This window comes from Phodopus roborovskii, unplaced genomic scaffold, assembly GCF_943737965.1.
Source record: "Phodopus roborovskii unplaced genomic scaffold, PHOROB, whole genome shotgun sequence".
In the NCBI taxonomy this organism is placed as follows: domain Eukaryota; kingdom Metazoa; phylum Chordata; class Mammalia; order Rodentia; family Cricetidae; genus Phodopus; species Phodopus roborovskii.
Genome location: NW_026126480.1, coordinates 21,848,014 through 21,873,499, shown reverse-complemented (window position 1 = coordinate 21,873,499; position 25,486 = coordinate 21,848,014). Strand labels below are relative to the sequence as shown.

Below are 25,486 nucleotides of genomic sequence, written 5' to 3'. Positions count from 1 at the left end.
ACACATATAGACCACAGATGCTAAGGTTTGCAAGCTATACTTCCTGTAGTTGCCCTAGTAGGAGAATGAAAACGACTAGGTTTATAGTGTCTGGGTCTATAGCATCTTCATGAAGCTTCCTAGGGTGATGCAGATGACATACAGAACCTAGGAGGAACTGGAGTAGCTCCTCAATATTCTCTTGGGTCAGATCATGCTGGTGAGGCTGGTGCATGGTATCCCATGACACCTGTATGGGTCCCAGAGAGCAGAGCTCAGGATCTGTGTGGATCAAAGCAATCAAGCCTGGGCCTGGCTGTGGCTGGAGTAGGCTGATGCCTTTGAGCCAGTCTTTGAGCCAGAAGGTTTAGGATGATTCTGCCCAGAGGGAAAGCCAGGTGGTGGCTCCCTGTCTGCTGGGCTGGTCCTGCTGGGTGGGACCTGTGGACAGATGCCAGAGTGCCAAACAGCACCCTTTGGCACAGCAGCCCTGGCCCTGAGTCAAGGGGAAGTTCCAGAGAACATTCTAGCTGCTTTTCTAGAATGTTCCAGATTATCCCAGAGTTCAGACACACAGGAAGAGAGCTCAGTGAAGACTGGAGTAGGCTCTGTAGACGACAGGAGGTTCACACACACACACTGAACGTCAGCCAACAACAGTTCACTCAAAATCAGAGGCTGGGAGTGCACAAATTTCAGATTAGTCATTAAGTACTAAGGTAGAAAATGACGTAGCAGGTTCTAGTCAGAGTCCAGTAGACACTACCTTGGTGGCCTCTTTTACCACCACAGTGGTGCTAACAAGACAAATGCCCGAAAATGTCTCCTAGGGGTGCTGGGGTGGACAGAGAGCAGCTTGGATGACCTACAAACCGTTTGCTTGGGTCTTTTTCAAATCATCAATGCCAGCCTGAACGGAAGTGAGGCTCAGAATGCCCCAGAACTGTAGGAAGTTGATGGCTGCTGGTGGGAGAAGAGTCAGTTTTCTTCAGAAGTGTGACTCCTGGGTAGGTGGCCCTGCCCAGTGGATGGCTCTACACCCTTGTGCATATGGGCAGCTCTGATTGGACTCAGTAGGTTATTAAAAAAAAAAAAAGTAGGACATAAAGTTAGGAGAAGGGTGGGAGTGTCTGGGAGCAGCTGGGTAGGGGGAGTAGGGGTGGATATGACCTAAATATATTATATACATGAATGACAAACTCCACCGATGTCATTCCAAGAAAGGATGAGTGTTAAAGGCTGTGTTAAAAAGGGGCTGAGGGGATGGGGCAGACAACACAGAGCAGGGGGAAGCAGAGTGACTACGCTATAATCATGTGCCATGCCCATCTTAGTTGCTCCACACCAGCCCACATCACTTCATGATCCCTCTCTAAACAGATGAATATAGTAGATACTGATGGTAAAACTGCCTGCATCCAACCAGTGGACAGTGGTGATCCAGGCCAGTGTACTTGCTCTGAAGAGACACGAGGGAGCTATTCAGAGGTTGACAGAGAGTGAGCTTGGCTACGTACTGGGTGTCACTGCAGCTTTTCTAAAAACAGCTGAGGAAAACATCCCACCTGGTTCACCTCTCTGAGCAGTTCACATCTCACATCCCATCCCATTCCTCTGCCTGGAAAGCTTTTGGTCCCTGGAACTGTCACTCACCTGGGTCTCCAGTTCTGTGACCTCCAAGTTTAGTTTATTCAGGTGCTTGTTCACGAACGTGATGAGGGTCTGAAAGGGAAGCACAAAGGTTCTGAGATGGAGGCCTTCACGTGTGAAAGGGGCCTGGGGCCAGCGAAGAGGCTCTTGGTTAGGTAGCCATATGGCTGAAAGGGACAGGGGAGCCCTGGGAGACAGGATGACAGGTGGAGTATCTGCTCAAGGGCCAGGGTGGGCAGCAGGGGAATTAAGAGAGCAAGAGAAGCCGGGCAGTGGTGGTGCACACCTTTAATCCCAGCACTTGGGAGGCAGAGGCAGGTGGATCTCTGTAAATTCTGTAGAGCCAGTTCCAGGAAAAAAAGAAAGAAAAGAAAAGAAAAGAATAGAAAAGAAAAGAAAAAGAACAGAGCAAGAGACAAAACCCTCCGAGTCCTCTTGTTGATCCCTGCTTTGGTACCATCTCCTGTGCCCACGCAGATGAGGAATTTTATGTGAGGAGCAGAGAAAGCTGGAGTCAGTGTGAGTAGGAAGACAGGGTAAGCATCCTGCTGGGAGCAGAAGGGCCCTGGATGACTAACTAGTGACCAAGAGAGGGATGAGGTGCCCAGGACACCCCTGGTGCAAACTGAGATTTCTTCATGCACTGTGGGGTCTTAGCCCTTGCTGCCCCCAGATACCATAAGCTTACCTTTTTTACCACATTGAGCTTGTCTGGAGCATGATCAAACAGTGTGTCAAAGGCGTCACGTTCTAAAACAGGGAAACATACCATGAAGTGCAGAGCAGGGCTGCTGGAAGCCATGTGGTCGGCTACCATAGGGAATCTATGCTCAATTCTTACTGTGTGTGTCCACCGGGTGACACATTGCTAAGCAGCCTAACCTGGGCTTGGTCCTTTCTCTTCACTTTTATTCCACATATCCTGATGTTGTCACAGTTCTAAAGTGTTTCTGACATCCACTGGCCATTTGTTATCCAATTATCAAATTGTTATGGCTAATTTTCATGACAATTATCCTGATAGGGGCAGAGATGAGGACACAAGGGCCCAGTACCTTCTAAGATAGAACAAGAGTTTCTTTCTGGGGGTTCCAAGTGTGCCAACCCTCTGTGCCTCCATTTCCCCTTCTATAAAACATCATCTGAAAGATAAGCCTTCCCCGGGGCGAGTGGTAAGAATGAAAACATGTTTTCTATAGACTTCAACGTTGTTCTCCTAATGCAGTTTTTAGTATAATCAAAATATTTCATGAATTCACCAAGAATCAGGCTGATAGAACATAGCTAAGCCATACTCCTGGCAGGGATACTTCTTGCTATGGTACCAGATTCCCAGAACCAGAGGTGACCTAGTGGAAGGGTGTGGAGGCAGGGGTGGGGAGAGTTTCCAGAAGCAAGCTGGGCTGGGAAGGAAGGGCCTGTGACCCAAGGCCAGCCTTTTCCACTTGACACTGATGGGCAAAGCTAAGACTGCTAGGAAGCTGTGTGTATGTGTGTGTGTGTGTGTGTGTGTGTGTGTGAGAGAGAGAGAGAGAGAGAGAGAGAGAGAGAGAGAGAGAGATCTAACCCTTGAGGATTCCATAAACAAGCCTGAAGTTCTAGGAGATGAGAATCATGATGGGGACTAAGAGGGAGTGAGGCCAGGAACTATCTCCCAAGTGTGTTCAAACATCTTTTCCTAAATTTCCATGCCAGGCACAGGGTAAGTCTTCCCTACTGGGGTCAAATCTCTGTTGACAAGTAAGTATCCTTTATGCCACTCAGCTGTCCCTCCCAACCTGGCCAGTGTGTCCCCAAGCTGGGGCAAACGCATCAGATGACAGAACCAACTAGCTTCAATAAGGCCACCCAAGCTGGAGAAGGGCACAAAACTCACCATGTCTTCCAGAAAGGGCCCTGGAAGAAAAAGAGGGGAAAAAAAAATCTGTTATAGAGTTAGGTTTCAGTTTGGGGCTAGCTTGGGCTACATGAGGAGCAGAGGTTGAAGATGCCTAGCCAGGAGATCTGAGAGACCAGCATGGGGTTTCACTGTCTGGGTTCAATGGCTGACTGCCTGGAGGTTGGCTTTGTCTTGCTCCTATGATGCCTGCAAGTGACACTTGTCACTGTTCCAGGACAGTGTCTCTGAGAGGGCAGGGACTGGAACCTCATTCACAGGCAGAGAAACAGTCATGGTCTAAGCGAATAAGCACCAGAGACAGGTGACAGACCACACAGTCAGACTAAGTTCTAATGAGGCCCTTTCTTCCAACCTTTTTAGATGCTGTGTGATTCCAGGAAAGCTCACAGCTATGCCTGACTTTTTTTTTTTTTTTTTTTTTTTTTTTTTAACATGGATGCTCCGGATCTGAACTGAGGTCCTCATACATGTTTGTGTGGCATGCACTTTGCCATCTGAAACTTCTCCCCACTCTCATGGAAAACCTTTTATTTCTCCTCATCTTCAAATTTCTAAAAATAAATAGGATAACTAAACTAAGCCAAAACCCAAAAGACATCTGTAAGGTAGAGAGGGCTTTCTGGGTCATGGCACGTGACCAAATAAATCAGACTTAAGAAGGAAGAAAGACCGGCATCCTTTTGAAGATTAACAATTCAGTTCGGCCCCGTGTTTACCACGTGATAATTTCATGCTGGTTAGCTTTTTGGGGGGTATGCTTTTTTTCCTGGAGAGCCACAAAATTAGAATTTTCAATCATGGCTAATTCCCCTCTCCCAGTTTCCCCACCCAAGGCTGTACCTTAAGCAGCAAGAGGCATGTTTTGAATGCAAGGAAAAGGCTAAGCTATAATCATCGGCTGCAGCTTAATCCCTCCTGCAATCCCAATAAATGAAAACTAAATATCAGCAAATGGGTGAATTGCAGAGAAACATCTGTGTTCCATTACAGACTCGCTGGCAACAATGGTGTTGACATACTCTGTGTTACCAGTTATTTCCTCTTGGATTTGTCGAGACTGGAGGATCCCTTCTCGTTTCTGGAATGGAAAAGAGAAGAGAGCAAAACAGGCTTTAGCAACACAGAAACACTGGTTGGTATTCCTGACCTGGAGGAGGTTATCAATGTGATGTTTTTACAAGAGGGTCAAGAGATGAGAAGATTCAAGAAGTGAGAATGTAGTGACCTGAGGCCCCCCCCCCCCAACTGCACCATCACGGCAGAGTGAGTGCAATTGGTGTTTAGTCCAAACAAGTAGGCCGATTCCTGGACGGTGGAGCCTGCCTTTCTTTATTGAAGATTTCTGTTGGGAGCCAGCTGTTTGCCTCAGGCATCGAGGCACAGCAAACCCAATGGAAATGATGGCTGGGTGTGTCTGCCTCCAGCTGGGGCCCTGTAGGGAGGCCACTGTGTACTGCAGAGCTGTGCGGCTGGATGGAGGTGTGCAGGGCAGCTTGGAGAATTCAGACAGAGGTAGAGGGGACTTATGCTTTGTTTTGCCTTTTACCCAATAACCATAGAGCTCTTTTAATTTCCTGACTATTTTAAACTTATTCTTTGATAATTTCATGCATGTACACAACATCTTGATCCTATCCACCTCTGTTCACCCCTCCTGGATCCTCTCAATGCTTCCCACTCCCAGCTTCATGTCTATGTGTATATATACCACCAAACCCATTACTATTGCCAGCTTCATGTCTACATGTACATCCCACTGAACCTGTTATTATTGGTGATATTCCCTGGGCCTTGAGGGCATTGCTGTGGGCTTCTTATTTAGGGCTGAGCACTCAACAGTCACCTATTCTCAGCACAGTTATGAATCTGCATTGACTGCTGCCCACTGCAGAAAGAAGCTTCCAGAATGAAGGCTGAGAGCAGCACTAATCTATGGAGTGACTCAGTAGCACAGTTGTGCTGAGTTGAAGGGTGACATTCTCAGGTCCCTCTAGTTCCAGTAGGCTCCACTTGGTGCTGGCATGGGTTCTGTGAGTGGGCACCATGTGCTTCTTAGATACGTGGCTCATGCTGGGAAAAGCCTTGAGCCTTGTCTAGCCAGTTTATTTCTCCTTCTCTTCTCCCTCTGTTCTTTTCAGAGACTCATGTAGCCCAGGCTGGCCTTCAGTACTATGTGGACTTCCAGGTAGGTGGTCAGATATACTTTCCAAGAAGAGAGACACTGGGAAGATGTCACTCGAGGGGGAGGTGACTGCCATTAATTCCTGGGCAGCGCTCCTTTAGTGTGGCTACAGAATTGAACCTGTGGCCAATGAAAGAACACAAGGGATCCCTATGACCTTCCGATGGATGCCAGGAGACTCATTCGACCAGGTCCCTCTGCAGCCAGCAGCAGACCCTTGCAGGGTAGTCTGGGCACCATAAAAGGCTGGCAGAGCCAAGTCACTGTCCCAAAGCCCAAATTAATACTGAGAAGGGGCCTCTGAGCCAGGGTGTGGTGGCACACACATCTAGTCCCATCACACTGGAGGCTAAAGCAGGACCAAGAAGTTTGAATCAAGCCTGGGCTATATAAATGAAACCTTGTCTCAGTCCAACTCTTCCTCCACCAAACAAAGAAGGGACCTCTGAGTTTCGGAGGATCAGCTGAAACATGCCTTCTGTCCCCAAACTTTCGGAAACATCCGCTCCTGTTTTCAATAGACACACACACTAGCTTCCGGGAGAACCCTTTCACAGAAGGGAAGGCAAACTGGAAAGAGTCAAGATTCTCTGCATTAGAACAGGAAGGGACAATGAAGGCGGAGAGGAAGTAACAGGAAATGAATGTCGGAAGGGACCTGGGAGGAGAAATCAGGATTTGTTCAAAATTCAGTGTGAAGCATGTCCAATTTCCACATGGGGCTCAGAGAATCCTAGTCTTGGGAGGCCACTTCTAGATAGAAATCTACTTTTCAGTTCATATGTAACAAAATGCTTTTCTATAGAAGGGAAGAGAGCGGGTATTACAGAGGGAGCCCTCCCCAGAAGCCCTGTAACTATCCCTGGGGAGACCACCCCACAGCTTAGTAGCTTACTTTCTGTAAGGTTGGTTTTCATTATTGTTTTTGCTTTAAAACAGGGCTAGGTGGTAGTGGTGCATGCTTTTAATCCCAGCACTTGGGAGGCAGAGACAGACTGATCCCTGAGTTCAAGATCAGCCTGGTCTACAAAGTGAGTTCCAGCCAGGGCTGCACAAACCTTGTCTCCAAAAACAAAACAAAACAAAACAAAACAAAACAACACAAAAAACAAAACCAAAAACCAAAACAAAGTAACGCCTCACTATGTAGCCCAGGCTGACCCAGAATTCATTACATAGTCTAGACTAGCCTCAAATTTACAGCAATCCCCCTAATCTCAGCTTCCTAGGTGCTGGTGCTGGTACAGTCCTGCACTATCACACCAGGTATTTCTCATCAGTTCTGGGTCCTCCTCCTGAGCTTGTTCTCTTAATAAATCACCCTGTAAACCTTAACACACACACACACACACTCTCTTTCCCTCTCTCTCTCTTCTCTCTTTCTCTCTCTCTCTCTCTCACACACACACACACACACACACACATACACACACGCACACACACACACACACACACACCATACTCTTTCCATGTCCTCACCCTAGCAAAAGTCCCTGCAGCAGAAATTAAACCAACAACTGCCTCTGATGGCTGATAATTGAGCTCTAAACAAGGTCTGAGATTTGAGCTTGGAGGGACCACTGTTTCAAAATAGCAGTCTCCCACTGACTCTGCTGCTCAAATCCACCTCACCCCCACCCCAACCCCCACTTTTTGATCACAGTAAAGCAACAGGCAAGTTTTGTTATTTCTATTAGAGAATTGTCATATACCTGGTCAGAAAAACAACTAAAATATCCAATAAACGAACAAAGAATCTATAGAAGGCAGAGTGGTCACAGAAGATGTGAAAGGCCAGTTTACCTAGAAATCTCTCTCTTTCTACTAGCAACGGAAGAACCATTCATGAACTGAACGACTGCATGTATAGTTCTACAATTATTAAGGACTTCCAGTGCCTGTGCTAGCTAATCACCAAAGCACTCTTGAGTTAACAGTAGACGTCAGGTTTCTGTTTTCTATTTTGTTTGTCTTTACCTTTGTTAGAACGTTTTAGGTTCAGAGCAAAATGGAGAAGAGGGGCTAGGAATCTCCCTTGTTTTCCCACCCCAGCACCCTCCATAGTCTCCTCCACCACTGGCACCCTGCGGCAGATGGGTACACTGTTCACAACTGAGCCAACTGCACTAAGCTGCCTTGAGAGGTCAGTTATTATCAGGGTTTGCTCTTGGTATGGCCTTAGGTTGCATATCCCAAAGCAGTTCAACCAACTTCAAAATCCTCTGTGGTCCCTCATCCTTCATCCATCCCTGTCTTTCCTGCAGCAGCATTTCAAAATATAAGTGGAGATGGGCTGGCTTCTTTAGGAAGACAGTTGTCCCAGGATGCTCTGGGCTGGCCACAAAATGCTGGGCACAAAGGCAATAAAGGCAAAGAGCTCAATGACAAGGAGTCTGAGTACCTGTCTATCAGCCACACTTAAGGGTCCTGTCAAGGACCACCCTCTGTCCCCTCTGTGTCATCTTGTCTTCTTGAAGTCAGCGCCAACGCACCCTATTCCTATTATATCTTTATGATGCTTTACAGAGTTGAGTGTCAGGAGGTGTGGAAGAGAGACTTTCTCATTAGGGCAAGAGTGATCTGTTGCTTAGGAGCACAATTGTTGAATGTTCCCCTCTAGTTACCATCTGACCTGAAAGCTCAAAGCCTTTTTGTCCTGTGAACAGGCCTGACCTGATCTGGAGCAGTTAACCATCCCAAAAGCTTTCTCTTACTGACTGATGGCAGAGTTGCTTCCTATTGTCTATCACAGAACCCTGGATGGCTCTGGATGCTCAGGGGGCTGTGTGCATGCACAGCATACCCTCTCACTGCATATTTATTTGGAAACAAAACAGAACAAAACAAAAACCAACCCAGAGACAAGCAAACACAATGATGACCTTTTGCTAAGTGGGCACGAAGTTGGAAAATAAAATTACATTTGGGTATTTAATGGGGTTAGGAGCAGAGTGAGCTAGCCATGGGGAGAGAGACTGAACCCTCATTGTGGAAATTACATGACCATATGGGAATGGAAACTCCATCCAACAGTCTGGATGAGAGGGCTTGAGGTCCCAGCTGGCCATTGCTTGGGGACTGAGAAGCAGCAGCAAGGGGCATGAACATGGATATGCTTGCACACACCCTCAACACTCATACACAACACTGTCTCCCTATACACAAACTTACACACACATACTTTTACCCCTATGCTTGAACATAAACACACTCCCTTTCACATACACATAATTGAACATACACCATACTCTCACTCACACACACCCTTGAACACACACATGCTTGAACATACTTCTCATATGCACACACACACATTTGAACACATACTCCTCACATGCACACAAACATTTAAACCACACTCCTCATGTACACACACACACACACACACACACAAACTTGAACACACTCCTCACATGCACACACATATGCTTGAATACATACTCCTCTCACATATACATACATACTGTTGAATGCACATTTCTTCACACACAATACATGGATAACACTTAACCAAAAATATGATTTTCCAAAGCTTTCAGCGAATGTGCATGGCACATACAAACACCTTTTTTTTCCTGTTCAAGTCTGCATATCTCACAAACATATACACTGTACACCTTCAGCTATACAAATGGATACACTATATACCTTCAGTTACATGTTGTACAGAGATTCTCCTAGCAGAACCACCTAAAGCCCAGACAAACACCCACACAAAACTACACTGCACACAAGCACACACTTATTCTTTGCATGCTTACAAGGCATAAGGCAACAGGTGCTGATGCCTCCCAACACACAGCACAACCAAGTCTACTTAGCTTCCAGCAGCTGTCCTTCTAAGTATCTATCCAATGCTGTGACTGTTGTAGAGCTCAGTATCTATGGCTTAAGGATGCATGCGTGTAGGGTAGTGTTCCTCTTACCTGGACCACAACCACTTGGATGGAAACATGGTCTGGGAGTCGGATTGGTGCCCGGAAATACTGAGACAGAGCGACCAACAGGTGGAGAATGGCAACCAGGCTCTTGGCATGAACAGCTGAAATACAAGATTAGAAAATGGAGCCTTTCTTCAGATTCTAGGCAAGGTACCCCCTTTAATGTTGTCCTGCTGCACTCTAAGCATCAGGGAATTCCCTCAGTCATCACACGTTCTCCCCACCTCTAACCCGCTTAATGTATGACCATGCCCCATGGTTCCTTCTTGGACACTATGATTGGGAGATTCCAACATGGTATCTCTACTGTCACTTGAGGTTCCCCATGAGGACTTGGACAATGAATGAAGCTGGAGCTCAGACCAGTTCTCCCTGCCAAGGCCCCTGTTCTCATCTGTACCCACTCCCTCCCCACCTGACAGGGAATACTGGACTGCTACCACTTCCCCTGTTCAAGGCTGGTCACAAACTTTTTTTTTTTTAAATCAAGAGACACTAAGTCAGGATCCCTGGGTCTCTTCCTCTGTTGAGCGCAAAACTCCTTAGAAGAAGGCGTGGGAACCACTTAAAAAGCTTAGCTGCTCCTGCCTGATAGGTGGGTGTAGTCCATGTCCCCAAGCAAACCCAAATGTCTTCCACAGGTGCTGAGCCCTTTGCCCATACTAAACCATTTATGCCGCTGAAGGCCAGGCCCTTCTGGTTGTAGTTTTCTCAGTAGATGGGATAGAAACTGACTTACAAGTCAGGCAGATTAGAATTCAAAGGTGACTTTGTTTCTCTGCTATCTGTTTATTGATGATGGCCTTGGGTAGGGGCCACTCTGGCCACTGAGCCTTAATCTGGTTATCTCCTCAAACAAGGATGACAGGTCCCAGGTGGACATACACACTGTAAAGACTTCCAAAGATAACATGGGCAGACAGAGCTCTTGGAACACTACAGGTAGTTAGGAATGACTGGTATTTTTTATTATAACCTATGAGAAAGTACCTGGCATGGAGGCAATCAGGCATGCCAATCCTCTCTCTTCCTGTCTCATAAAAGGGCAGACCTGCCAGGCTGTTTGCCTGCCTGAGAGGTCCTACTAGTATTATGGCTATTCATTACAGGGACATTTAAGCGAGAACCCGGAGTAGCACATGTCAATGTCACCAGCATTGGGCTCATTATCAGGGTGTCATTTGTCTTCCCTGGATCAAAAAAACTGCTTTAGAAGCTTTGAGAAGCCACCAAGGAAGGAAATGATTCTGACAGTCAATTGACATCATTAGCAATATTCTTTATCATGGCTGTTCCATAAGCAGAGTCTCCTAATGGTCAACAGTGGCTCAACAGGACACCAAGCAGTGGGCCCATATAACACAAGATTCAGTTCTGGAAAACACTGTCCACTGACTCTGACCTATAGTGACAGCCTACAAAATGGCTCTTTGTTGGGACTGGACCACTGATGTGGCATTGTCACCGAAGGATAGAGTCAAATCAGGATTTGTTTTCCCAAGCAGGGTTGTTATATCACCCTCAAGTTGGATCCTGGGGGCTGTAGGCACGCTTGAGGCCCTCTTGCTTTTAATGACAAACCTGATGTTGGAAAGCTCAGGTCAGTCAAGCCCTGTCTGGTGCCACTGTACATCATCTTGGCAAGTGACATCAAAGGCATCAGATAGATGTCAGGCCCTTTACACAAATATTCTGTCCTCCAGGGAATTCTTTTCAAAAGAAATAACCCCATACAGCCACATAGAGGATGTGGACAAAGATGCTAGTCTGTGTCACACATCATCATCAAAAGCAAAACCCTGGGAAACATCCAGGAGGAAAAGGATAGCCATATCAGGGCTTCCAAACTTGTTTTTGCTGTTGAGAGACAACAAAACCATGAAGTTCTTACCATGAAGTTCTGTTGGGTCCAGGGCTGTATGGGTAGCCCAACCTGGCCCTTCTGAAGGTTTTTTTTTTTTAAACTAATTTTAATTTTATTCTTTATTAATTGCATATGGGGCAACATGTGCCATAGCATGTATGTGGATATCAGAGGACAACTTTTGGGAGTTGAATATTACCTTCCACCATGTGGTGGGTTCTGGGGATTGAACTCAGGTTGTCGAGTTTGGTGGAAACGCCTTTACCTGTTGAGTCATTTCAGTGGCCCTTGAAGGTTTTTTATTTTTACCCCTGCCTTCTTTCTCCCTCCTAAACAGAGGAGTTCTATGTCCTAAAAGCCAATGGCAGAACTCATGAGAGAAAGACCATGAAAAGGGCCTTCCGGTCTTAACTGTAGCCCACTCATTTCTGCCTCGTTTCTTCCAGCTATGTCTAAGTTTCTCCTTGTAATCCTGAGGCTGAGCCAAGCATATGCATCAACCCCAGACTTCCTGTTATAGTATAGTCACATAACAGAACATTTGCACACAAAAAATCATGGTTAAGACAATGTCACTAAAATATTAACAATGCCAAAGGGAAATTCTAAAGGAACAAGACAAGAACATGAGCCATGCACATCTACATGCAAGTACATATAGGTGTGTACGCACACATGCATGTGTACAAACATGTACTTGTGATCAGCACTTGAAAAGGAGTATAAAGCCATTCTGGGCTGTGTGATAAAATCCTGAGCCGTGTCACTCTGTAATGCTCAAGACGTGAACTCTTCCTTGTCCAGTGTGTCCACACCATGGATGCTACTCCTCTGCTAGTCACCTGGTGGCCACATCAGGTGTCAGGCTGCCTCAGTGTTACAGTGACTGTGTCATTCTACTTAATGATGGCCCCAGGGCACAAGGACAGTGGGGCTGGCAAGGCAGATATGCTAAGGTGAGGGCATGAAGGGCTGCTCTTACATAAAAAGGGAAAGGTTTCAATGATAGAGAAAAACCTGAGTACTAAGATTCCAGATCTTCAGTTAGAATGAATATTCTGCATAATTATGAAAAAAAGAATATTTGTGCTAGGTTTCTTTAAAATTAGATTTTTTACTTATTTATTTCATGTGTATGGATGTTTTGCCTGGATGCATGTATGTGCACCATATGTGTGCCTGGTGTCTACAGAGACCAGAGAGGGACATCAGATTTCCTGTTAGTGGAGTTACAGATGGTTATGAGCAGTCATGTGGGTGTTGGGAACTGAGCCTGGTCCTCTAAAAGAGTAGCCAGTGCTCTTAACTGCTGAGCTGTCTCTCCAGCCCTTCATGTTAATTTCTTTGTCATACCTTAAGGCACAGGAGTGGTGGTCATTGTGTATGATAAATGTACTGTTAGGATGGAAAAGGCTTTAATGGTTGGAGCACAAAACAAACCTGTAGACCAATAGGAGAGAGTAGCATACCAGGAAATAAACCCACATGGCTACAGCCACTTGCTTTTCAAGAGGGGTGTAAGAACACATACACTGGAGAAAAAAAGTATAGCCTCTTTAGCAAACAGTGCTGAGAAGACCAGATATCAAGAAGCAAAAGAATGGAGCTAGAGTTGTACCTCTCACCCTGAGCAGCAATCAATTTAAAATGGGTCAAAGATTTCAATGTGGGACCTGAACAGTTGACACTGCTAGGAGAAGACCTCAAAGACTTCCATACAGACAAGACAAGGCCTTCCCACAGAGAGACAATGGCTCCGGAAATGACCCCTGAACTGAAAACGGGATTGTCTGAAGTTAAAAAGCTTCTGAAGCAGAGGGAATAATCCGCCAGAATGAGGAAACAGACTACAGGATGAGTCTTTGCCAGTTACCAACTAGATCCACAATATGGAGATTAACCATAAATGGCCAAATGTACTAAATAGACATTTCTCAAGAGAAATATGCAATGTGTGTGTGTGTGTGTGTGTGTGTGTGTGTGTGTGTGTTCGTTCAATATCCTTAGCCATCAGGGCAATGCAAATTAAAAGTACTCTGAGATTCCATCTTACCTCAGGCAGAATGACTACCATCAGGAGAACAAGTATCCCAGTGGGGACACTGGTAGGACCCTTTAGGAATCAGCATGGTGGGTCCCCAAAAAACTAAAAATAGAACTACCATATGTTCCAGCTAGATCACTCCTGGTGTATCTCCAAAAATTCCAAGTCGACATAATGCAGACATACTTGCACACCCACATTCCTATTACACTACTCCCAATAGCCAGGAAACGGAACCAGCATAGATTTCCATTAGCAGATGAATGGATACAGTATATGTGCACAATGGCACAATCTAATTCAGCTATAAAGAAAAATGAAGCTATGGCCTTTGGAGGCAAATGGATGCAATTGGAGATCTATAGTGAAATAAGCCATGGTTCTTTTTCTTTCTTCTTTGTATGTGTGTGCTCATGTGTGAGGTGGGGAAGAAAAGGAGGTGTGGGGAGGAAGAGGAGGAGGAGGTCTCAAAGGACAGATGGGAAAGAGGGAATGGGGTACATATGACATGAAAACAGAGTAAGGAACTATCTTGGGTGAGGAATGGGATGAGCAGGAGGGTGCAGGAAGGTGGGAGAGGAAGATTGATTAGAACAAAGTATAGTGACACATAGGTATAAAAATGGCACAGCGTAGCCCAGTACTTGGTATGATAACTTAAAATTAAAAAATAGATGGAAAAGCTATTCCATGTGTATGTCTATGCACACATAATATCTGGAACTACCCATGATGCTGACATCCCCTGGAGTGTTGAAAGACTTCCCCTTTCGATACAGGGAGATTACTATCTATAAATGCATAGTTGTGTATTCATGGGTGAGTAAATAAAATGCATGTCCTATACACCCTTTATTAGACACTATACACATGCACACGTGCATATATGCACACCTTGCAGTAATAACGCCAAAAATTTCAGGGCCCATCTCTGGGTTGGCAGCTTATGGAGGTTGTATGTACAGGCTCAGTACAGCCTGGCTCTGCAGCTGGCTCTCTGGAACAGATTCTGCCTCCATTATTCATCATTCTGTAGCTAGGACAGTGGTGCTCCCTCAGCAAACATTAGGGGGCATCAGATGTACCAGTCACAAGCTAGAATCCCTGACCCTGGGATGGTGACCTTCATGGTCTCATAATTCTTCTATGCCTTGATTTTCCCATCCATGGAATGAAGGTGATGAAAAAAACTACCTGAGGTGGGTGAGTGAGCACTGCAAGGATTAAAGTAGACATTGCTATTTAAATATGTTTATATATACTGCAATTTTCTAAATTTTTCAGTACTAGAAAATTCTATTTGTGAACAGAAAAGAAAGAAATCTCTAAAGTCTTTTAGATCAAAGACCTTGGTAACTCAGCAGTCTGTCCCTGCCTCCTTTGCCCTGTACATAAAGGTGACATAGTGTCTCCAAATGCACACGCAGGCATGATTAGAAAGAAAGGAGAGGAACATGTCCCTCGTACGTAGCCTAGGAAACAGGCCTTCATTGCAGGGATGGTTTAACATACGAAAATCTATCAACGTGATCCACCATATAAACAAACTGAAAAAGAAAAACCATATGATTATCTCCCTAGATGCAGAAAAAGCCTTCGATAAAATTCAACACCCTTTCATGATAAAGGTATTAGAGAGGTCAGGGATAACAGGAACATACCTAAACATAATAAGAGCAATATACAGCAAACCAACTGCCAACATCAAACTGAATGGAGAGAAACTTAAGCCAATTCCTCTAAAATCAGGAACAAGACAAGGCTGTCCTCTCTCTCCATATCTCTTCAATATCGTACTAGAAGTTCTAGCTAATGCTATAAGACAACAAAAGGAGATCAAGGGCATCCAAATTGGAAAGGAAGAAGTCAAACTGTCTCTATTTGCAGATGATATGATAGTTTACATAAGCGACCCAATAAACTCTACCAGGGAACTCCTACAGCTGATAAACACCTTCAGCAAACTAGCAGGATACAAGATAAACTCAAAAAAATCAGTAGCCCTATTTTTTTCAGACGACAAAGAGGCAGAGAAAGAAATCAGAGAAACATCACCCTTTACAATAGCCACAAGCAATATAAAGTATCTTGGTGTAACGCTTACCAAACAAGTAAAAGATCTATATAATAAGAACTTTGTGACTCTAAAGAAAGAAATTAAAGAAGATACCAGAAAATGGAAAGACCTCCCATGCTCTTGGATAGGTAGGATAAACATAGTAAAAATGGCAATCTTACCAAAAGCAATCTACAGATTCAATGCAATCCCCATTAAAATCCCACCACAATTCTTCACCGACCTTGAAAGGATAATAATTAACTTTATATGGAAAAACAAAAGACCCAGGATAGCCAAAACAACCCTATACAATAAAAGAACATCAGGAGGCATCACCATTCCTGACTTTAAGCTCTACTATAGAGCTATAGTTCTGAAAACAGCCTGGTATTGGCATAAAAATAGACAGGTAGACCAATGGAATCGAATTGAAAATCCTGATATTAATCCATGCACCTATGAACACCTGATTTTCGACAAAACAGCTAAAATGATACAATGGGGCAAAGACAGCATCTTCAACAAATGGTGCTGGCACAATTGGATGAGGGTGTGTAGAAGACTGCAGATAGACCCATGTCTGTCGCCATGCACAAAACTCAAGTCCAAATGGATCAAAGACCTCAACATCAATCCAGCCACATTGAACCTCTTAGAAGAGAAAGTAGGAGGTACCCTTGAACAAATTGGTATAGGAGACCGCTTCTTGAACATAACTCCAGGGGCACAGACACTGAAAGAAACAATTAATAAATGGGACCTCTTCAAACTTAGAAGCTTCTGTAAGGCAAAGGACACAGTTGACAAGACCAAACGGCAGCCCACTGACTGGGAAAAGATTTTCACTAATCCTATATCCGACAAAGGGCTGATCTCCAAAATATACAAAGAACTCAAGAAACTAGTCAACAAAACACCAAATAACCCTATTAAAAAATGGGGTACATAACTGAAGAAAGAATTCTCAATGGAGGAAATCAAAAAGGCTGAAAGACACTTAAGAAAATGCTCCACATCCTTAGCTATCAGGGAAATGCAAATCAAAACAACTTTGAGATACCATCTTACCCCTGCCAGAATGGCTAAAATTAGAAACACCAGTGATGACTTATGTTGGAGAGGATGTGGAGAAAGTGGAACACTCCTCCACTGCTGGTGGGAGTGCAAACTCATACAGCCACTTTGGAGATCAGTATGGCGGTTCCTCAGGAAAATGGGAATTAGTTTACCACAGGACCCGGCAATCCCCCTCTTAGGCATATACCCAAAGGATTCACATCAATGCAACAAAGACATCTGTTCAACTATGTTCATAGCAGCACTATTTGTAATAGCAAGAACCTGGAAGCAACCTAGATGCCCTTCAATTGAAGAATGGTTAATGAAGATGTGGCACATCTACACAATGGAATACTACTCTGCAGAAAAAAATAATGGTATCTTGAAATTCGCAGGCAAGTGGATGGCACTTGAAGAAACCATCCTGAATGAGGTAACCCAGTCACAAAAAGAGGAACACAGTATGTACTCACTCATATATGGATTTTAGACCTAGATCAAATGATCACCAGCCTATAATTCACATCACCAGAGGAACTAGGATACAAGTTGTATTCTAAGAGATTCATATAAAGTCCCTCACAGAACTGGGAAGGGACAAGTCCCCCAGACCTCAGGTATAGTGGGGGAGGACAGCTAATGGAGAGAGAAGTAGGAGAAAATGAGAGGGAGGAGAGGAAGGCATGTGTGACTAGGAGGATTGAGCCTGGTTAGGAATGGAAAATAGGAAAGAGAGAGAGAGACAGAGACAGAGAGAGAGAACATAAAAGAGGGAGCCAATATTGGTTTGAAGATAAAGTTGAACACAAAGAAAGGTCGAGGGAACTACAAGACTGCTCCCAACTAACAATCTCAGCTTCCGTGGAAAGGCTATCATAAATGCCCTTCCCGGAGAGTGAGATCAGCAACTAACTTCTCCATGGAGTCCTCAACTAATGCCTGTTGAAAACAGGAGCAAACACCCATACATAAACACTGAGTCAAACTAGAACCCAGAAGCAGATGGAGAGGACAAGACCATGCGGTAGAAGTACATAGAGACAGCTTACCTGAACAAGGAGGAGCTAAGGGCCACTAGACTGATAGCTGGGAAGCCAACAGAGGTCTGACTCGGACTCCCCTGAATATGGGTCTCAGCCAGAAGGTCTGAGCAGTCTAAGAGACCTCAGACAGTGGAGCCAGGATGTATCCCTGGTGCACAAAAGGACTTTGCAAACATATCCCCCATGGAGGGATAACTGCCTTATTCTAGAGATAGGAGAGAAGCCCTAGTCCCTACTTCACAGGACCTGTCAGATCTACATGACCCCAACTGGATGGCATTCCCCTACATATTGTATTGTGGTGGGGGGTTGGGAGGGGAGGGTGTTTAGAGTGCATGGGAGAGGGTAGAGAGGGCAAAAGGGAGGGAAGGAGGGAGGGAGGGCTTGGGGGGAGGGAGGGAGGGAGGGAGAGGGAACTGGGATCGACATGTAAAATAATAATAATAATAAAAAAAAAAAAAAAAAAAAAAAACGCTTTGACTCCAAAATTACTGGGGAAAAGTATTTCTATTTTTGTTTCCACAGAAAATGAAAAGATGTGGATTCCTTCCAGACTAATGTGGTTTGATCACACCAGACCGCCTGAAACAGAGTACAAGCTGATCCTACATTCCAAACAGCTGGACAAAACAGCCCTACAGACTACAGCTAGGATATCTGAATCTTCTTCGAATCCCCCAAGACAGCGCCCCTTACCAGCAGGAAGTAGTTTGGAAAGAACGACGCCCAAATTCCCAAATATTGTGTATAAATGTTTGTTTTCATTTAATTGGACTTTGTTATATAAAATTAAATAAAAAATACTCTATATGCAAAAAAAAAAAAAAAAAAAAAAAAAAAAGAAAGAAAGGAGAGACTTCTCCCTGTGAATTGTGCCTGCTCTGTCCCTTCTAGAACACACTGCTTCTTCTTGTAAACAAGCTCCAGCTCTTCTTGATGCCCCGAGGCATCACAGGGAGCAGCCAAGAGGATAATTATCCCTTCTGACCCACTAATCCATCTCCATTCTGGAGATCTAGCCAGGAAGAGTAATTCACAAGAAGTAAACAGAGAGACAGCAAAGACATCCAACTAAAGCCATCTGATATTAGTAACTGATGTGCGTGTGCGTGTGTGTGTCTCACTGTGTGTGTATGTGTGTGTTATATGTGCATATGTTGTATGAGTATGTTGCATATGTGTGAGGTCAGAGGTCAATATCAGGTAGCCAAGTGTCTTCTTCAATTGCTCCACGTTGTTTCTTCAGACAGGGTCTCCTACTGAACCTGGAGTTCATTTATTCACTTAGCTGGGCTGGCCAGCAACCCCCCAGAGCTCCTCCTGTCTCTTTTTCATTAGCACTGAAATTACAGGCAAGTGGCAGTACTCTGGGCTTCTTTAATTCTTTTTTAATGTAGGTGCTGGGGCTCAAATACAAGAAGGCCTCATGCTTATAAGGCAAGCACTTTATCCAATGAGCCATCTCCTCAGCCCCATGTGTCCTTTTCTGAACATTAGTTTCCCAGGGGCACAGGGAAATAGGGCTTCTTAGCAGAGTAGCTTCTGGGACCTGAAGCCAGGTCCTGTCCTCTACCCTCAGGTGACTCTGGCTAAGCAGAGAATGCCCTGTTCCCAGCTTATCACACTGTTCTATGCCAGCAACGGCATAATTATGCTGAAGGAGGTACTCAGCGTTTTGGCTCCAACCTCAGAAGTGAGGAGAGAAGATGCCCTGGCAGCTGTGAGGTCACTATAGTGGGGCATGCGGGATTTCTTTTTCTTTTCTAAGTTTGAAAAAAATGTTTAATAACTCTTCTGGGGATGGATCCATTTTATGTCCTATAAATGGGATGCAATAAAACAAAGTCCCTAATACTTAGATCCAAACACCATGTAACTATTTTATTTCCACTGTAAAAACCTGCATTTGTTTCTTTACAAAGAGAAAAAAATCATTAAACTCCCTGACTAGGGATAGGCTGCCATTGATAGTATGGAGTGACCCACTGGCTTACTGCTGAATCTGAGTTAGAGTTTATATTAGATGGCGAGGCACACTCTTGAGGCAGCAAATGAATAAATAGCCTAGGGACTGGAGAAGAGATGGCTCAGAGGTTAAGAGCACTAGTTGTTTTTCCAGAGGACCTGAGTTCAATTCCCAGGACCACATGATGGCTCACAACTATTTGTAACTACAGAGTGACACCTCCTTCTAGCCTTTGTGGGCACTGCATCAAGCAAAACACCTATATGTGGTTAAAATAAAAGGTTTATACTTTCTGAAATTTTTGAGCTACACCAGCATGAAAGGTGGAACTTAAAAACATCATGTTCTGGGGGCAGGAAGATGGTGAAGGTGCTTGTTGCAAAGCCTGGTGATTGACTTTGTTGACTCAATACAAGGAAGGTTGGATTGACTGCACTGGGTTGGCCTGTGAGTGTTTGTAGAGGACTGTCTTAAGTCAAATGACGTGAAGTCAAGGTGGCAGAGGTTACCCATCCCATTTAGACTTAAAATGGATCCACCACTTAGAGTTAAAAAATTCTTTTTTCAAATTTAGAAAAAAGATCTCCCCTCACATAGTGACTGAGCAGCTGTGAAACCCTACCCAGTGTGGGAGGCATCATTCCCTAGGCAGGGCTCCTGAACTGAGTAGAGAAAGGGAACGGAGAGGAAGCAATTACGTGAATGAATCCATGATAGAGAACTGACCTCACAAAGGCGTCTGTATCCTGACCTCCCAATCTGTACCACGGCAGCGTGAGCCTTCCCCTTCATCTCCACACTGCACCACTCTACACTCTAATAAATAAAATATTAAAACAAACCCTCTTCCAGCACTTTGGACCCCAGCAGTGTCTTCGATCCTTCTGAGAAGCAGAGTGGAAGTGGCAGGGGGTGGGGTTTGGGATGGAACTGTAACTTCACTTTTGGCCCCTCAGCTGTGTGGACCTGGGGCCTCAGCATCCCAAAGTCTGTCCATGCTGGAGACAGCAGTGCTCTCAGCAGGCTGTGTGGGTCTCTGAAGTGGCTCCAGGAATGTGTCATTTCCTTTCTGAGCTGACCGCACACAAGGCTGCCACAGAAAATCTTTCAGACAAAGGGACACTGGCATGGACAGGAATAGTGGGGACACATCTGGGACTGGTGTCATTTCACAGCCCTCCCTCTGCACAACTCACAGTCGACATTCCACTTGATGCTCCTGGGAGGAAGCTTCAGGGTCTCATTGATCTTCTCCAGCACAGTCTGTAGCTTCTGCTTCTGCGCAATCTCTGACTGGGTAACCTCTGCCACGTTGAGCTTCTCACTCTCCAGTTTCTCTGGGGTGACAAGGGAAAAGAGCAGCCCTTATCTCAAGTCACAGAAAACCCAATTCATGCTTATTCTTCATCCATTCACTTACGACAATATTCACCCAATCACCGAATATCTATAGTCAAGCCTAGGATTGTTCTGGGATCTACCACAAGATAATCAAAGCTGGAGATGTTGAGTGTCCTGTGGAAATGGTAGTGTGCTTGCCTAGAATCTATGCAATCCTCCTGTACGTGTCAATCATCTCTGGATTATTCAAATGTCTCATACAACATAAAGGTCATTACATACCGTTATTCTATATTGTTTATAGAGTCATCACAAGGAAAGTATAGGTACTTTTAGTACAGATGCAATTTTTACTCAAACATTTTAATTTAGAGTTTGTTCTAATGCCATTTTGTTGCTGTGATAAAATACCCCAATGACATGCAGCTCAATAGAGAACATTTATCTTGGCTCATAGTTCCAGGCTCCATTCCATCACCGTGGGGAATTCACATGATATCATACAGAGAGATGAAGGTATACATGCTCACTTGGCTACATTCCATCACTGTGGGGAGGTCATGGGAGTCTGGGATAGTTGGTCATATGACATCATACAGAACAATGAATGTGTGCATGTTCACTCACTTGCTTGTGCTCACCTCTACTTCTCCACTCATAGTTCAGAACTCCCCGGATTGGTGCTGCCCACACTGGGCTGGGCAGTTAGCTGCATTGAGACAATTCCCCACAAACAAGCCTATAGGCCCATTCAGTGTACAGTGTAGACAATCCCTCATTGAGACTCTTTCCCCAGTTGATTCTAGGTTGTATCATGTTGGATCTGCAGACTTGAAACCTTTGGATATGAAGGACAAACTATTTGGAGGACCTTCTAGAAGATCAACACTATTCCTTGTCTAATGGCAGCATCAGTCCTAAGGAAACCTTTGATTGTGCCGTGGACACTCAGGACCACAGAAGTGGGGGATTTAACTGGCCACCTTTGAATCTTCTTCCTGCATGCTGGGTTTCCCCCTATTCTTTTCCAAGGACACCACATGGCAAGCTGACAGCCTTCTGTCAGCTAGCCGTGTCCTTCTCATACACAGCCTGTCTACTTTTGTATAGGTGTCATACCCAACAATATCCGTTTGATGGAAGCATCCCTTTCCCTTTCCCTCCCAACTCCACCCTCACTACAGGCAGTGCCAATTTGATCAATTCCAAGGCACAATTCCCCCCCCCCCACATTTTCATATCCCTAAAATCAGACTTCGTCTTTAAACTGGTGCCCTCCTTTAAGTCCTGCCAGCCAGATGGAAGACAGATGCACCCCTTGTGGGATCTTTACTTCCATGTTCAAATAAGCCCACAGGAGCATCTGCAGGAAGAATCAGACACAAATCCAAAGCAAGAAGAAATAGGTGAGTGGGGAATTTTTCTTCTCTCTGATGGCGCTCACATTGTGTGTACTTCAATACCAATGCATCTCATGTGTCCTGACACAGGAGACAGCTTGATCATTTTACTAATCTAAATTCATAGTTTAATCTCTCACAAAGGACAAAACAATGGTAGCCTCCTTGATGGGAATTACAGGTCCTGTGCCTAGATCCATCTAAGTCCACGCTCCCCTGCTCATTCAGGACTGACAGAATGCATGACTCAGAATGTGTTTAAAATAGCTTTTCTCTGCATTTTCAAGGGCTGCCATATAAATATTTCAACTTTCCATCAGTGCTCTGATCAGTGCTTATTTATTTTTCGTAACTCTAGCTGACACAAGTTATATGCTCCATGGTGTGAGACTGTCCACTGGAGAGTCTGTGCAGCTTCTGAAGATTCATGAATTATTGGAGGCACCATGGCTGGATGACTGCAGGCTATCTGTATGTGCAGCACCCTCAAATAGATATCTCTGCTCTTTTCAGTTGATTCAAACCATCCCTCACTTCTGAAGGCAAGGGTTTATCAAGCATATAGCAAACCTTATATATCGTGTGTGTGTGTGTGTGTGTGTGTGTGTGTGTGCGCGCGTGAGAGAGAGAGAGAGAGAGAGAGAGAGAGAGAGAGAGAGAGAGAGAGAGAGAGAGAGTGGGGGAAAGGAGAGAGAAAGTATTAGTTTGTGTGTAGCTCGGAGAGAAATTTGCTGAAGTCAGTTCTCTCCTTTGGCCCCATCAGTCTCAGGGATCAAACTTAGGTCGTCAGGCTTGGCTGCAAGCGCTTTTAGCCACTGAGTGATCTCATCAGCCTGCCTTTTCCATTTTAAAGCTGAATTCTTATTTTGAATCCTGTCCTATTAAAGGAAGAGAAAGTTCACTCCCCACTGCCATTCCCTGCCCCCATTGTTTCTTGCTGATACTGGAACTGTCCTTAGAAGCAAGTTATGTTTTTCAGACATTACAATTGCAAGCACTAGGAAGGGCTGCACAAAACACTGATGATAAAATTCAAAGCCCGATCTTGACCCAGGGGCTGGGGGAAAAGCCACTGGGCTAGATTACTGGAGTGCTGGGGAGGAAGGAGGACAAGGGCGTGGGAACCAGGGACTTGCCCTATGGATTTTCATATTTACAATTTTTTTTACTGGCCAGTATTAAGCATTTCCATTCTCTTTTCCCTCTTTCTCCCCTGCCTCTGAAACTGGTTTTCACTGTGTAGCTCTGGATGACCTAGAACTCACTGTGTAGACCAGGCTCACCTTGAGATCACAGAAATTGATCTGCCTCTGCCTCTCACGCGCTGGGTTTAAAGGCATCCTCCATCACACCTCGCTTTGCCATTATTTTTAAAGTGATAGGTGGGATATAGGCAATATATACCTGGAGGCTGGCAAGGCAGCTCAGTGGGCCACAGGCAAGCCTGATGACCCATGCGAAGGTAGGAGAGAAGAGACTCTTATCTGTCATCAGCAGGAGTGTGCGTGTTCATGCACATCTACACACATACAAATTTTTTTAAAATCTAAATAAAAATTTAAAAATGAGATTACAGTGCATATATACACACATGCAGAAAAGCACAACTTTTTCTGCACAAACTTATATCCTGAGGATCTTGCTAGGTTCAAGTCTCTATACCACATAGAGCTTATCACACATTTGATCATCCTCTGTAGGTATCTAGCCAGGTTCCATCCTGTTTTCTCTGTTTGCTATAAACATCCCATGTGTCCAAGAAACAGATGGTTGCTGACAAGAATAGCAGCTCCTGACTTACACCATTTGTTCTTGTGTCTTGTCTTTCTAAATCCCTCTCATCAGTTCTTTCATTACTTTACTCAGTAAGATCTTCCTTCCTTCCTTCCTCCCTTCCTTCCTAAGGGGTGTGTGTGTGTGTGTGTGTGTGTGTGTGTGTGTGTGTGTGTGTAAGCTAGAGGTATCTTCCTCAATCATCATATTTTTTGAAACAGAGTCATTAAATCTAGAGCGCACTGATTTGCCTAGTCTGCTAGTGAGCCCCAGAGAACCCTCCTGTCTCCACTCCCCAGACCTGATTACATACACATAATACCATAGCTGCCTTTTCACATGGGTACAGGGATCCGAACTCAGGTCCTTATGCTTGTGCGGCAGGCACTTTCCCAAGAGAGCTACCTCCCATTCAACTATTTTTACAGTTACATAATAGTTCTTCCATGATGCCAAGGAACTAAAGATACTTTCTTTTTCTAGATTTATAATTTTCTTCTATTCTGAGGGTAATATTAGCTAAGTCTTTGCAAATCTATTGTTGAAGCATTATTTTCCCAGGAAGTCATTTCTCACACATTTCCATACTTCTGCAAATTGCCTGTAACTGGTTAACTTTTAGTAAGTGTTAATATGATTATGAAATAGATAAGATGTGGTTTAGAATTTGTTTTCAGGTGTATTACTTTGTGACCATTTCCTCGCTTTTAGTTAGAAAACTAAGATGTTCTTGCAGTGATTGGCTTTACACAACAATGGAATGGCATCCAACAAACAAAGGAAGTATGAAGATATGACAGAATAAACTCAATTTCCAGAACAATGGAATGATCCTTATGCTTGAACTCATAGAGTTGCAACACACATCACAGCCTCAAAGAATCAAAGCCTGTAAAAATCCCCTTCCTTTCAACTATTCAAAACCCCTTTTATTTTCACACATTTTTTTCAAATATCCATTAGATTTAAAAAATAATCAGATGGAGAATTACTTGCTTTATGGACATGACCTAATTTTGTGGAGTTCCACATACTGTTGAAAAGAATGATAGTTCTCAACTTAGAGGCTGCATCATACACTATATAGAGGTCAGAATGGTGAACTGTACTATCCTATTTTACTGGTGTGTGTGTGTGTGTGTGTGTGTGTGTGTGTGTGTGTGTGTGTGTGTGTACTTGAAGTATTGTGGATTGAACCTAGAGTCTTGTGCATACAGGTAAACATTCTTCCATTGAGCTACATATCCCCAGCCCTGTCAACTTTTCTGAATGTTTTTATTATTTG

General features: G+C 44.4%; 1 protein-coding gene across 1 annotated transcript in view; it reads right to left on the bottom strand.

Moving 5' to 3' along the window:
• Positions 1-25,486, bottom strand: part of Parva (parvin alpha) — a 158,158-nt gene that overhangs the window by 12,757 nt on the left and 119,915 nt on the right. Inside the window, exons 5-10 of the mRNA XM_051192698.1 lie at positions 20,884-21,024; positions 9,638-9,753; positions 4,549-4,607; positions 3,506-3,525; positions 2,318-2,379; positions 1,633-1,701 (exon numbers count right to left, since the gene is read on the bottom strand). Of these exons, the coding sequence (XP_051048655.1) occupies positions 1,633-1,701; positions 2,318-2,379; positions 3,506-3,525; positions 4,549-4,607; positions 9,638-9,753; positions 20,884-21,024 (467 nt within the window). The remainder of the gene's footprint in view (positions 1-1,632; positions 1,702-2,317; positions 2,380-3,505; positions 3,526-4,548; positions 4,608-9,637; positions 9,754-20,883; positions 21,025-25,486) is intronic.